This window comes from Gadus macrocephalus, chromosome 6, assembly GCF_031168955.1.
Source record: "Gadus macrocephalus chromosome 6, ASM3116895v1".
Lineage (NCBI taxonomy): Eukaryota > Metazoa > Chordata > Actinopteri > Gadiformes > Gadidae > Gadus > Gadus macrocephalus.
In genome coordinates this window covers 24,777,693-24,791,874 of record NC_082387.1, presented here as the reverse complement: position 1 = coordinate 24,791,874, position 14,182 = coordinate 24,777,693, and the positions used below count along the sequence as shown (strand labels likewise).

At 41.0% G+C, this 14,182-nt stretch overlaps 1 protein-coding gene across 4 annotated transcripts in view; it reads left to right on the top strand.

The window, feature by feature from the left end:
- Window positions 1-4,882: 4,882 nt before the first annotated feature.
- The window catches only part of LOC132458850 (sialic acid-binding Ig-like lectin 5), a 37,511-nt gene continuing 28,211 nt past the window's right edge, over window positions 4,883-14,182 (top strand). The window contains exons 1-9 of one of the 4 annotated variants that reach the window (XM_060053188.1): window positions 4,927-5,378; window positions 5,813-5,872; window positions 6,372-6,692; window positions 6,828-7,121; window positions 8,425-8,688; window positions 9,053-9,355; window positions 11,193-11,265; window positions 12,005-12,086; window positions 12,169-12,386. In XM_060053188.1, coding sequence (XP_059909171.1) covers window positions 5,827-5,872; window positions 6,372-6,692; window positions 6,828-7,121; window positions 8,425-8,688; window positions 9,053-9,355; window positions 11,193-11,265; window positions 12,005-12,086; window positions 12,169-12,386 — 1,601 coding nt within the window. In that variant the 5' untranslated portion in view covers window positions 4,927-5,378; window positions 5,813-5,826. Of the gene's footprint in view, window positions 5,379-5,812; window positions 5,873-6,371; window positions 6,693-6,827; window positions 7,122-8,424; window positions 8,689-9,052; window positions 9,356-10,709; window positions 11,013-11,192; window positions 11,266-12,004; window positions 12,087-12,168; window positions 12,387-14,182 lie in introns of all 4 variants that reach the window. The other 3 variants (XM_060053187.1, XM_060053186.1, XM_060053185.1) reach the window with 3 other exon arrangements.

Here is a 14,182-nt window from a genome sequence, read left to right as displayed (position 1 = left end):
ACTAAGTTACTTTTTTAAGGAGTAACTAGTAATCAGTAATCGGATTACTTTTTCAAGGTAACTGGCAACACTGTTAATCATACTGTATGTTTCTGATATGTTGATTACTTTACAGCAGTGGCGGCTCGTCCATAGAGGGCGCTGGGGCGCCGACCTGCCTGCCTGTTTTTATTTTGAATTTAATAATAATCGTTCTAGCTTTAAAAAATAATCTGTGTTAATTACATGCTAATAATGAATTTACCTAAGAAACAGTTTTGCGCTCTCCAGAATGATATTTGCATTCAGTTTCACGTTCAACGTTTATCGTTTTGGTGTAGTAGCCAATAGAGTGTCTTCCCAGGCTCAGCCCTACCTACCTGGAATATAATCCAATGGTTAAGCCCTGGATGCTATGCAAAAAATAACATTTTGTCAATCAGCGTCGTCTAATTTTATGATTTTGAGCTCTAAAAATGATACCCTTATGGTGTGTTCCTCAATCCTCGGACGCCAGCCTTCCGAGTTGCACTTTTAACGTAATTTCCGTTCTGGGAGCATTTATAGCGTTCCCGTGCGACTTTGTGATTGTGTCATGAAATTGGCTAGTCGTTGTTTATTGTTAGCTACATTAGCCTCTTTAGCAAACCAGCTTGAAAACAAACCACAAAACTTGACATTGTACGCACAGCAAGACCGTGCAATGCATAATTTGGTGACCGGAATAAAGTAGCAATGTAATCAAGTGTTTAAGAGCATTTAAAAATCAACAATGAAATGACCATAGTGGTACAAATACAAAGAAAATAAATCTCTTCACGGGCGCAAAAGGGGGCGTGCCTCCGAGAAGTGCCACAAGAAAGCTGAGAGATTTTCCGTCATCCGACTCGGAAGGCTGGCTTCCGAGGATTCAGGAACACACCATTAGTATGGGTTCTCTATGGGTTCCGGGAGGGCTCGCCCCAACACGATTGCGTCATACATAACTAAGCAAAGAGAGGGAGGCGGCATGTTCGGTCAAGTCACGTACTACTTTCCAGATCGCGACTTTACAGTGAAATTCCGTTGTGTCTTTGAAAGAAGTTCCTTTTAGTCTGTGATCAAATTCAGACAAATTGGCATGAAAGCTATCGAAGACCAAATAAGATTAAACAGGTTTCTACTAAGGGGAGGATGTCATACACCCGAGGATAACCCTCACCCTAACAAATTAGAATGAGATAAAAAGCTGTCTAGCAGGCTGTGAAGAAGCTAATGCAGTGTTCCGCTCCCCCCGCCTCCTCTTCCACCCCGACGGCCGCACGGCAGACAGCGCTGCGCGGGTATCGACTGGTGGGACACATTGAGGGGAGATTTGCAGCTATTGGGAGGGTGACCATTGCCACTCAACTCCAACAACTCCAAGATACTTTGACTGCACTACCTTTGAAATGTCATGAAGGTTATGAAAGCTCTTGATCCTACAATCTGAACAAATACCAAGATGTCGTAATTTCAGCTCATTTTGTATTTCATTTGTGTCTGAAAATACATTGTTTATGCAATGTTGAGGAACGTGAAATGATTGTATTTCTATGTACCACTTTGATAACTTATTTTACTTTTGTAAGCTTTCACGGTCAGTCAACTAGACTTAATATGCTTCCCCTGTCTTTATGTTGTTTCAGGACATATTTTCTCCTGTTTAGCTAGTTTACATCATGCAACATTAGATTCATATAAATAATTAACTGTGATGACCATTTTTTTATATGGAGTTGCAATCTAGTGGACACAAGAACCATCTCTGTGTGAGTTGATCATCCAACAACAAATTGGTACTCTCTTGCTTAATGCACCCATTGAATGGGTCACCTCAATCATTATAAGAAAAATAGCCCCACATGAGGTTTTTTTCAGGAGCCGCCACTGGCTGAATATGCAATTGTGTGGACCCGCTATGCCAATTCAATTCCAGATCCATTCTGAAGGGGTTATTCTGCCCTCTGGTGGTGATTTGAATTCACAACCCAGGCAGAGAATGCTTGTAGTTGTCAGTAGTGCATTTAATGCAATATATACTTTTTCAGTGTAAAAACGACATTGTGTGAAACATGACACCAAATCGATTGAAATTTATAAATGTATTAGTTGTAATTCTATCCTGTTGGCAAAATAAACATGTCAAGTTCCTACTAGGTTTTATAGCAATGTTAATAAAATGTGTAACAATCTCTTTTAAACAATTGCAGTGTTAAGTTTAAATAGAAAAGTCACAGTTCTCAGCACAAGGCAAGGTAAGGAGCTGCCCTAAGGAAAGTCTTTCCTAGGCCCCCCTACTGCCTAGAACCAACAATGACCAGTGTTCCTATTAACAAAGTCCTAGGTAACCATTAGCATAGCTTGGGGCCCTGCAGTCTCCCTGGTTAGAATGAACCAAAAGCAGTATTGACAGTATCAAGAGAGAACAATATAAACAGTCGTTTACATGAAACTAAAGAAAACTGAATTATTGGGTTAGTCCAACTATGATTGGATTATTAAGATGCATGTTTACAACTTAGTCGTCGGAATAAGTCGTCGGAATAAGATCTTGCCCATGCTCAAGATCTTTTCTGGTGGCTGTGAGGCTGAAGTAGAAGGAGATGGTAGTCGTGTTGTTGTCGCCATCGGAAAACGAGAAACGGCGATTTATTTAAAAAGTTTGCGCAGAAGATGGAGGAAGGCGGTGTCGTACCAATGTAGTGACCCCCTATAAGTGTATCATCATCGACATGCATTCACTGCAAACTATGCTTAGATTTCACCCAAGAAAAGACTGAATTAAAAGTTAATGTTTTTCTAAAGGTTGGTCATCAACGAGGTAATAAATTAGTGACTTCGGGCACATATAAATGCATTCTGTATGTATACATGTACATGCACGTATATGAGAATGCATATCTATTCAGACCTGTAATTCATGTCTTAGACTTTTTCCACATAGCTATAGATTAAAAAAAAATCAATTCTCTATGGTTTCATAATGACTGAGTCACCGTTAAAACAAATGAGTTTCAGCTCATGTAATATGTTTCTATTTAGATTATTTGTCAGGATATTTTGTTATTATTGTCCGAGTCTGGTTTTAACTAATGTGATACCACATAAATCTATTAATTACTTCAATTGTTACTATTACAATTATTAGTAGGCTAGGCTACTATAGTTGATAAGACATAATTTGCCCGGGATGACTACTTACAATTTTTAAAAAAAAACCTAGCCCAACATCACATTTTGGGCTAGGTTCACTGGAATCTCTTTTTCTTTCATCATTATTTCAATCACCACTAGGTGTCTCTAGCGTACTCATTTGAAGCGAGGTCGAACTACTTTGGTGGTTCATCCGGCTGGGAGCCTTTGACGTTTCATGAGGCATCATCTCGACACCACTATAGGTACGGCGCCACCTATCGTACCGGGGTATGACATGCTTCGGCCAATTAACCGTTTTTTTCGACGCCATGTATAATCGGACAATGGCAGTTGTCCAATTGAGGACCATAGTCGTACTAGCTTTAATCAAATTAAGCTGTGCATATAAACGTACCAACTTGTTAACAGATGACCTTATCGACAGAAAACATTTTCGGAAGGGAACAGTATAAACTGGCGGAGTCTGATGGGACTCTGGGGCTGGGTGAGGCTGCACACCTGTTGCACATTGAGTAATCAGTGAGCACAGGTTAAACCAGCCGTCTGCACACGCACTCGGGGAGATCTCCTGGATGGCAGCGGAGCACCCTTTGTCACAATGTCAGACTTTTGTTACAGACCACTAAATGTCGCCATTTCTGACTTTCTGTTCTTTGTTTTTTCCATCTAATTATTTCTCTTGTTAAGCAGCCTCACCTGCCCCCTGTTAATTAGTCATGTGATTTGTTCAGCCATTTTGTCTCACAGTATTTAGGCCGGATCTTCTGAGCTTTATTGGAACGTTATCTGTCTGAGGAATAAATACCTTAAAACTTATCCTGCTTTGCAATTGAGTCACCCTAGCTTTCTGTGTACCATACCCTGACACACTTGCCATGTTCATTATCACAGTTGTGCAAAAAAACATATTTTTAACACCACATCTGTCCTCTGTCTGGAGGAGCCCAAAATAAGTCACCTAGGTGGAGTATAACATGGACGTTTGCTACAGGCAGTATGAACAGAGCAGGATCAACAGAAGTAACAGAGAATGGTAGCAAAAGAGCAGTATTAACAGTATTAACAGAGCAGTAATAACAGTATTAACAGAGCAGTATCAACAGTATTAACAGAGCAGTAATAACAGTATTAACAGAGCAGTATTAACAGAGCAGTATTAACAGTATAAACAGAGCAGTATTAACAGTATTAACAGAGCAGTATTAACAGTATTAACAGAGCAGTATTAACAGTATTAACAGAGCAGTATTAACAGTACTAACAGTTGTGCCGACCCCGTGGCTCGAGGAGACTGGGGGCGGGTCCCCTGCTCATGTGTTGGAGGTCGTGGGAGGAGCCAGTGGCTCATTACGGAGAGGTGGAAGCACCTGTGTCATGTGATCTCAGAAGCTGCCATTTTGAATGACACAGTCTCCAAGCCCTCGACCCCAGTGCACTCGCTTTCCGTTGTGCAGGCTGCTCAACTTCCCGTTTCTGTTCCATTACCCTGCTTTGTTGACTCTACACCACTACATAACATATATCCATCATCCACTTACTGTGTTACTGATGCTGCTGATCTACACATGTCATTACTTCAATTTAGTGGTCGTCCTTCATTCAATCAGGTTAAGTTTACTCTTTCAATCATCACCCTCTCAAATACGGCCTAGAGCCGGGTCTAAACACAGTATTAACAGAACAGTATTAACAGAACAGTATCAACAGTATTAACAGTATTAACAAAGAACATTATCAACAGTGAGAAGAATTAACAGAGAACTGTATCAACGAGATTAACAGAGAACAGTATCATCAGAGAACCGCATGAACGGTGTTAACATTATTAACAAAATGAATAGAAGTCAGTATCAACAGTATTACCAGTGAACAGTGTGAACGGCTTTAACAGTGTTTACAATAGTAACAGTATTAAAAGAGACCAGTATCAATAGTATTAATAGAGAACAGTATTAGCTGCATTAACAGCGTTAACATTATTAACACTAGTAGCAATTAACAGTATTAAGGGTATTTACTGATCAGTTGATTATGGTTTTGTTGAACCTTTAATCTCTAACTATATATTCTTCCTGTATGTTGGCTCAGCTCTAGGTTATGACTCTGCTCGTGTACATTTTAATAAGTTCCTCATTCACTCATCTCACCAAGGCGTAGAGAGAAAGATGAAGTGAAGCTTTTACTCTTCAGGAACTTCATATCAAGTCCTTCACCTCTATCACGTAAGTCAACTCTATGTCTGGTTGATAGAACAAAGGAAAATAATTACTGTTTACATGTATTGATATATATAATTTTTTGTTTTATTCAAGCAATAACTGTTTTAGTTAATGTAAGGGTGTTATCTTTTGTTTTCTTGTTTATATCTCTGTCTAAACTTGAGTTGAACATGTTCAAATGTTATCTTTAAAGGTAACACATCACATGTGCATGATTATTATCATTGTTCTTTTTTGAATATTGGTATTATATTATGGAAAATTAGTTTAATTAGTCATGGTAAAAGTGGTAGATATACTGGTATTTTGAAATAGACATTTCTATAGGATTTAACAATGTCTTACTATTATTAGTGTGGTAATGAATACCTTAAGGGTAGTATGAAATTAAGTGTAATACAGAAGTTAATGTGATTTTTGTGTTTCTCCCGATGAAGTTCTGGAGGAGAACATGACTGGATCCTGGAGACTATTCCTGCTCTGTAGTCTCCTGCAAGGTAATCATCTCAACACTCTGTTGATACCTGTAGTTACTATCTTAATACCTGTAGCACTGAAGTTCTCTCTGTAGTCTCTGCTTTTACCCTCTGTAGTACTCTAATAATACCTGTAGTACTTGCTCTGTTAATACCTATATGACTCTCATAATAGCTGTAGTACTCTATGTAGTCCTCTGTTAATACCTATTGTACTCTCTTAATACCTGTAGTACCCTCTGTAGTCCTCTGTTAATTAATACCTGGAGTATTCACTGTAATCCTCTTAATACCAGTAGTACTCTGCTAATACATCTTAATTACTCAGTGTTTACTATAAAACGTAAGATTTTGAAACTAATTAGAAGAATACCATCCAAATCAAACATAATAATGATAATAATAGCTATAATACATATATATATATATATTACTATGATATAAATATATATATACAAATATTTTGTCATAGTTTGTGCATCGATTGAGCCTTTGGATTTGTCAACCTCTTGTTTTGAAGGTGCTGGGTGCATGGGAAGATTTGAGGTCCTAATGCAGGCGAGGGTGACGACACTCAATGGATCCTGTGTTACCGTTCCTTGTTCCTTCACCGTGGAGGACGGGTATAATGACAAGCTACTTCCTGAATGTATACCAACATGGCGAAAAGATAGAATAACTTTCAGTACTACAACATTCAAGGGAAATCTAACAGCGTACAACTGTACTACAACATTCAATGATGTACTTGAAGACAATGGTCAATATGATTTAAGAATTGACTGTGGATATCCATTAAAATATAATTTTGAAAAAGACCCAGTGACCATCCAGATCGAGGGTAAGTTCAATGTGGGTCTGTCTGAAAAAAACATGTCTCACAAGTCCTATTGGTCTAACTGTGGTTCAGATGATGCTGAATGCTGGTAATGCTTGGGTCTCCATAGTAACCGCTCTAAATTGGTTTGGTACCCAGGGCTCCCTGATGCACCTCGTTTGACCCCCCCCATGGAGCCGGTGGTGGAGGGGACTCCTGTGGAGCTGGGGTGCTCTGCCCCGTCCTACTGTGACACCCACCCCCCCACTGTGACGTGGACCCCCGCCCTGGGGCCCAGCACCCAGCTCCAGCAGAACGATACCGTGACCTCCACTCTGACCTTCAACGCCTCCCTCCTCCACCATGGAAACAATGTCTCCTGCACTGCGGCCTACTACATACCATCTGGGAACAAAACTGTGACGTCTACAAGATACCAACTCAGTATCTTATGTGAGTCAATGTACTACCTTTTCAATGAAGAGTACATTTTATTATTTGTTTACATTTTTATATTGATCTTCTCTGTAAATATACCTTTTTTCCCTTGATCTTAGAAGACAAAGCAGTGGGTTGATAAACAACAACTTTTGATGCTTCTCCTGTTTTTCATTTCATTTACTTTATTTTATTGTATTCAGAACAGTTTTGTTAAATTCACAACATCTGCCCAACATGACGGCGGAGCTGAGGGCTAGGCTCTGATTGGTGGGTTCTCTCAGCCTTCATGAATGAATGAAGAAACGTGTGAACATAATTTCCTGCAGCTCAGTTCAGGCAGCCGCCCAGACAACGCACACTTCCCGCTTTGACCACAGCTATAGCCCTAGATAAAGAAATCAACAAAGCAACCCCCGCTCCTACAGTTACCCCGTCAGCAGCTAATTTCTCCTCTTGTGACATGTTGATATAACGTTGGACTATTAACATTACAATCAAACGTACGCTTCCCCGAGAGGTAGACCTATGCCTATATGCTGACAATAATGTGTTATCGAAATTTAACGTAGCCTATTAAGGATACGTTTCAATTAAATGTAGCCTGTAATCCAAGAGGTAGCTTAAATAAATAACAACAAAAATGTTGAGAACGAACCTATTTGCAATATGTTCAATAAGACGTAATCAGGGACAAAATAACGTTAAATTAAACGTTTCCCGAAAGGGAAATATGCCTTAATGACAATAATGTGCTATACGTTGACATTTAACATATTTGGAATGCGTTTCAACCAAACATAATCCTAGAGGTAAATGAATGGCAAAAAATAGGTTGACAACGAACGTATTTGCGATATGTTCAATAACACGTATCCACAGCCAAGATACGTTTTTCAGACAAAATACGTTAAATGAAACGTTCCCTGAAAGGGAGATATGCCTTAATGACAATAATGTGCTATACGTTGACATTTAACCTATCTGGGATACGTTTCAACCAAACATAATCCTAGAGGTTAATAAATGGCAAAAAATAGGCTGAGGACGAACGTATTTGCAATACGTTCAATAAAACGTAATCGCGGACAAAATACGTTTTATGACAAACGTAATTGAGAATGCCGAATAGTTCTCTGGGAACGTAATTTTGACGAGACAGGGTTGTCAGGGGAGTACAGCAAATAATGTCCTCTATAGATTTAATGATGAGATGCTGATATTTTTGTATTTCTCCTGATGTAGTTTTTTTAAACTCACAAAAACTGAGCAAAATGACAGTGGAGCTCAGGGCTCTGATTGGTGGGTTCTCTCTCAGATGCCCCCAGGAACACCTCTGCTGTCGGCAGCCCGTGTCTTCCAGCCAGAGAGGGAGGCTGCCTGAACCTGACCTGCTCCAGTCATGCTAACCCTGCTGTCAGCGAGTTCACCTGGTACCGAATACACGGAGAACACATCCTTAAGATCGGGAGTGGATCTCCTCTGTCCATCCAGCTGTCGAACTCCAGTAACGTTTTCTTCTGTGAGGTCCGGAATGTCTTTGGCACAGAAAAGTCTAATGTCTACAAGATCGACATTCAAAGTAAGTTGATTCAAAACAGGAAACAATCCTGAGCTTGTATCTAAATGTTTCCTTGATCTAAGACGGAAGACAAAGCAGTGTGTTGATCAATAATTGAAAGTAAGATTGACTCAAATCCATTGAGCAAATGTTTTTTTCAAACCTGATTACGTTTCTTATCTATTCATTTCAGTTTTTGCTCTGCTTTTCTGTTCACTCTGACAGCTTATTGTAAGGTCGACATTCAAAGTAAGATTAACTCAAAACCAGGAACAGCCCTGAGTTTGGTGATGTAGTGATAACGATATTTTTTGTTAAACAGGAAGTAAGATGACTTCTCCAAATTCTCTCTTGATGTTGTGTTCCCTCTTCCCTGTATTCACAGCTCCTCCCAGGATCCTGCCCGTTTCAAGCTGCAGCAGAATTGCAGCCTGGGTGCGATGTTCCTGCTACAGCGTGGGCAGACCATTACCGTCTCTGGAGTGGTGGTTGGATGGGAAACTGGTGTCGGGTTCTGAAGACGTGTCTGTTAGCCAGGTCAACCTGGAGAACGCCACGTTGAGGAGCTCCCTCACAATGAGGGCCCCTGCTGGTCTGACAGCCTTGACCTGCCACAGCTCCAACACTGCCGGGAACACCAGCCAGGAGCTTCCTGTCCCCCACCTGGATACACAGCCAAACCTGACAGGTCTGTCCTCAGGGAGATAAAGGGACCCTATTGCGCCACCAGCTGTGAGGCTGATCAGTCTTTACAAGGTCTTTCAAAATAGAGTCACTTCTGGACACTCCCATCACAAATAGGAGTGTTGTAGAGTACAGATGATGTATTATAATTATAGTAATAATATTTATTTATACAGCACTTTTCAAAGTTACAAAGTGCTCTACAAGGTCATACAGTCATGAAAATTAATGACTAAAAGTAGAAATTAATGAAGTAACAATGACAAGCAAGATTAATTAGGAGATATTTTAAAGAAGAAACAACACTCAAGTTTGGAGACGCTGTATTGAGAGGGACAGTAATACAACGAGTTACAGTAGTCTAAGCAGGAAGAGATGAGAGCGTTGATAACAGTGTCAAGATTCTAACTGGTTAAAAATAATCTATTTTATAGATAATGCGACATTGCAGAAACACAATTCAAAGAATGATATCATCTTGTGGTTAAAAGCTCATTCAAAACAGGATCAAACCTGAGCTTGCACCTAAAGGTTTCCTCGATCTAAGACAGAAGGCAAAGCAGTGTGTTGATCAATCATTCAAAGTAAGATTGACTCAAAACCATTGAGCAAATGTAAGGTTCAATTCAATTCAATTCAAATTACTTTATTTTTCCGTTAGGAACTTCAGATGTGGAGGACCAGCAGGGTGTGTCCATACCCAACAGTACATACAATAAACAAAAGATAAACACGCACACACTCGCAAACATTCACCATCAGCCCTGCAGAAAAAATAAATAAAAATCCTTGCCTAAGCGTAACAAATAAATAGTATTATTACCTCCATAGTGGAGGATAAATAAATAATTTAAAACGATTTAAAACGATACCAGGTATTAAAACAAGAGGATACAGTTCAAGGAGGGGTTAAACCATTCAAGAGTCTTGTGGATGCCGGGACAAAACTTGACAGGGCTCTGTTTGTCCTTACTGTAGGGGCTCTGTATCTGCGGCCTGAGGATAAGAGGGAATACTGGCTGTGTAGAGTGTGTGTGATGTCACGGGTGATTTATGTTGATTTCTGCTTAGTCCTTTTGTTATATTGATGAGGGATTCCTGCTGTTGCGCCCCTATTCAGGTTATTTTATTCAAACCTGAATATGTTTCTCATCTATTCATTTCAGTTTTTGCTCTTCTTTTCTGTTCACTCTGACAGCTTATTGTGAGGTCGACATTCAAAGTAAGATTGACTCAAAACCAGGAAAAACCCTGAGTTTGGTGATGTAGTGATAACAATGTTTTTTGTTAAACAGGAAGTAAGATGACTTCTCCAAATTCTCTCTTGATGTTGTGTTCCCTCTTCCCTGTGTTCACAGCTCCTCCCAGGATCCTGCCCGCTTCAAGCTGCAGCAGAATTGCAGCCTGGGTGCGATGTTCCTGCGACAGCGTGGGCAGACCATCACCGTCTCTGGAGTGGCGGTTGGATGGGAAACTGGTGTCGGGTTCTGAAGACGTGTCTGTTAGCCAGGTCAACCTGGAGAACGCCACGTTGAGGAGCTCCCTCACAATGAGGGCCCCTGCTGGTCTGACAGCCTTGACCTGCCACAGCTCCAACGCTGCCGGGAACACCAGCCAGGAGCTTCCTGTCCCCCACCTGGATACACAGCCAACCCTGACAGGTCTGACCTCAGAGAGATAAAGCACAACCAATGCACATATATCAATGCACGACCAGCTGTGAGTCTGAAGAGCCTCGGGGTCTTTAAAAATGTATTGACCTGTTCAATCACAGCCAATCACAAAAACATGAACAAAACCACCTGACAACACATTCTAAATCCTGATCTTTAATGTTCCAGACTTGGTGCTGTGCATTGTCAAATCTGCTGTGATGTTCGTGGGCTTAGTGTGTGTGGTCGTCTGTATTATAAGGTAAGTCCACTTTAAGTCGTACGGATTCACTGTGTTTAGAAATTCACAACTTTCTCTGTTGAATTCAGATAGATGTCATTTAGCAGCAGAAGCCTACAAGCAGACTGAGGACATGGGGGACTGAACCCCAGGGGCGCAGTTGAGCGTTGACAGTGTAGAGTGTAATGACGGTTTCCAACTACCCCTCAAGTACAAATGACGTACACTTATTATGCCCTGCTGTCCAATAAATCTGAAAACGATTAAGGCAAGATATATGCATCTCATTTGCAAAATATCGATAAATATCATTTTTATCGAATGAGGGCGGTTTAAAGAAAACTATGAAGGGATTCAGCAGGATTACCAGTGCTGCCAGGTGCTCGTCACTTCCTGTAGCTTCACTGCTGGAGCTTCTGCTCTCAAAAGGTTGATCACACATCAGTTGTGTGTGGGACAAATCAAATTATTTACAATAATCTGTGGATTATTATATATGTAGCAGCGAATCAGAAATAGACAGAGATTCTAATTTTACTGCATTGAGCTCAGTCCACCCCGTGCATTATACACTGTCTAGTCCGTCCCCCTGGTGCTCATTATTTTTCCGGTTGTATTCCGGTCAACAGGAGTGGGACAGCGCTCTCTCTATGACAGCTCTGCCATAACCTTTCAACTGGTTTCCAAACCCCCTGACCAATAGACCATCCCACCCCCTCTGATATATAGTTTGCTCTACTGTGTATTCTTTTGATTTCAGAACTCGTAGAGTGGGTGAGGAGACGCGGTCCTTTAACGCTGCCACTGTGACGCAAGCCCCCCCAGACGAGGAGGAGTCCCAGGTAACGTGGATACAAGCTCCACACTGACCTCTGGGATATTTGTGGAGCTCTGTTGTGTTTGAAGAACCATTCTGTGTCTCAGGTCATCTTCGGAAGTGAGGAGGACGACTACGTTAACAGCGGGATGCAGATGAACCCGGTTGGGCCGAGAGAGGAGCCGGTTGGACCGAGAGAGGAGGCTGTTCTGAGAGCCGGTTCCCCAGTCTCAACGCACCGTGATGCAGCCTCCTCCCGGCGGATAGGTCCTGCAGGCTCCCACCCAGGACGACCTGTCTCTAGGGAGCTCACTGAAGATACTCAGTAAACAGTTCATGATGACCAAGAATTTCCTCCAGGTAGAAATTTAAAAAATTTAGTATATAACTTTTTTTTAATAAGTTGATAACCATCGTTGTCAGTGGCAGCCTGCACTATACGCTGAATATGCAGTTGTGTGGACCAGCTTAGCCAGTTCACAAAAGTTAATTAATTCTCTAATTCAAGATCCATTCTGAAGGGGTTATGTTGCCGTCTGGTGGTGATTTGCATTCACAGCCCAGGTAGAGAAGGCTTGTAGTTGTCCGTAGTGAATTTTAACGCAATATATACCGTTTCTTACATTGTGTGAAACATGACAGCAAATCTATTGAAATTAATAAATGTATTAATTGTAATTCTAGCCTTTTGGCCAAATAAACATTGGTCAAGTTTCTACAAGGTTTTATAGCAATGTCTAATGTTGATGTGTAGCCATCTCTTTTAAACAATTGCAGTCTTCAGTTGTTGTTTTTTAAGTCACAGTTTTCAGCTCAAGGCAAGGAGCGGCCCCCAAAAAAATGTCTTGCCTCGGGGCCCCTACTGCCTAGGGCCAACACTGACAAGTAGCATACCTTGGGGCCCATGGTACCAACCAGTCTCCCTGGTCAGTATTAACCAAAAGCAGTATTTGCAGTATCAAGAGAGAACAATATAAACAGTGTTATCAGATGACTGTATAATCAGTAAGCATTTTCAGGAGGGAACAGTGTAAACTGACGGAGTCTGATTGGTCTCTGGGGCTGGGTGAGGCTGCACACCTGTTGCACATTGAGTAATCAGTGTGCACAGGTTAAACCAGCCGTCTGCACGCACTCGGGGAGATCTCGTGGATGGCAGCGGAGCACCCTTTGTCACGATGTCAGACTTTTGTTATAGACCACTAGATGTCGCCAATTCTGACTTTCTGTTCTCCGTGTTTTTACCATCTAATTATGTCTCTTGTTAAGCAGACTCACCTGCCCCATGTTAATTAGTCATGTGATTTGTTCAGGCATTTTGTCTCGCAGTATTTAAGCCTGATCTTTCCACTCTGTCTCTGTTGAGTCTTCACTGAACTCCTGTGAGTAAACCTTAGTCTTGAACAGTATTTGCGGTTGCCTTCTTGTACTTTGACCCTGGACTGTTTTTCTACTCTGAGTTTTGGATTACCCTGTTGATTTGTTTGTTCTTTCTGGATTGATCTTGTTGCCAACCTTTGCCTGTCTGTTTACCCTGCCTTTTGGATTACCCCTTGGATTTACTGTCAACGTGCTTTGCCTTTTTTGGATTTTGGTGGAGTTTTTGTGTTTTTTGCCTTTTTCGAATTTTTGGACTGAGTTTATGTTTTTGGATCTTCTGAGCTTTATTAGAACTTTTCTGAGGGATAAATACCTTAAAACTTGCTTTGCACTTGAGTCACCCTAGCTTTCTGTGTACCATACCGTGACACCCTTGACATGTTCATTCTCACATTTTTCAATAAACCATATTTTTAACACCACATCCGTAAATCCGGAGGAGCCCAAAATAAGTAACCCAGGTGGAGTGGGGCAGCGTCCTAGGTGGAGTATAACATGGACATTTGCCAAGGGCAGTATAAACAGGGCATCAACAGAATTAACAGGGAATGGTAGCAACAGAGTAGTATTGACAGAGATTAGTATAAACTGTATTGACAGAGCAGTATTAACAGTGATTAGTATTAACAGTATTAACTGAACAGTATTAACAGAGCAGTATTAACAGTATTAACAGAGCAGTATCAACAGAGCAGTATCAACAGTATTAACAGAGCAGTTTCAACAGAGCAGTATTAACAG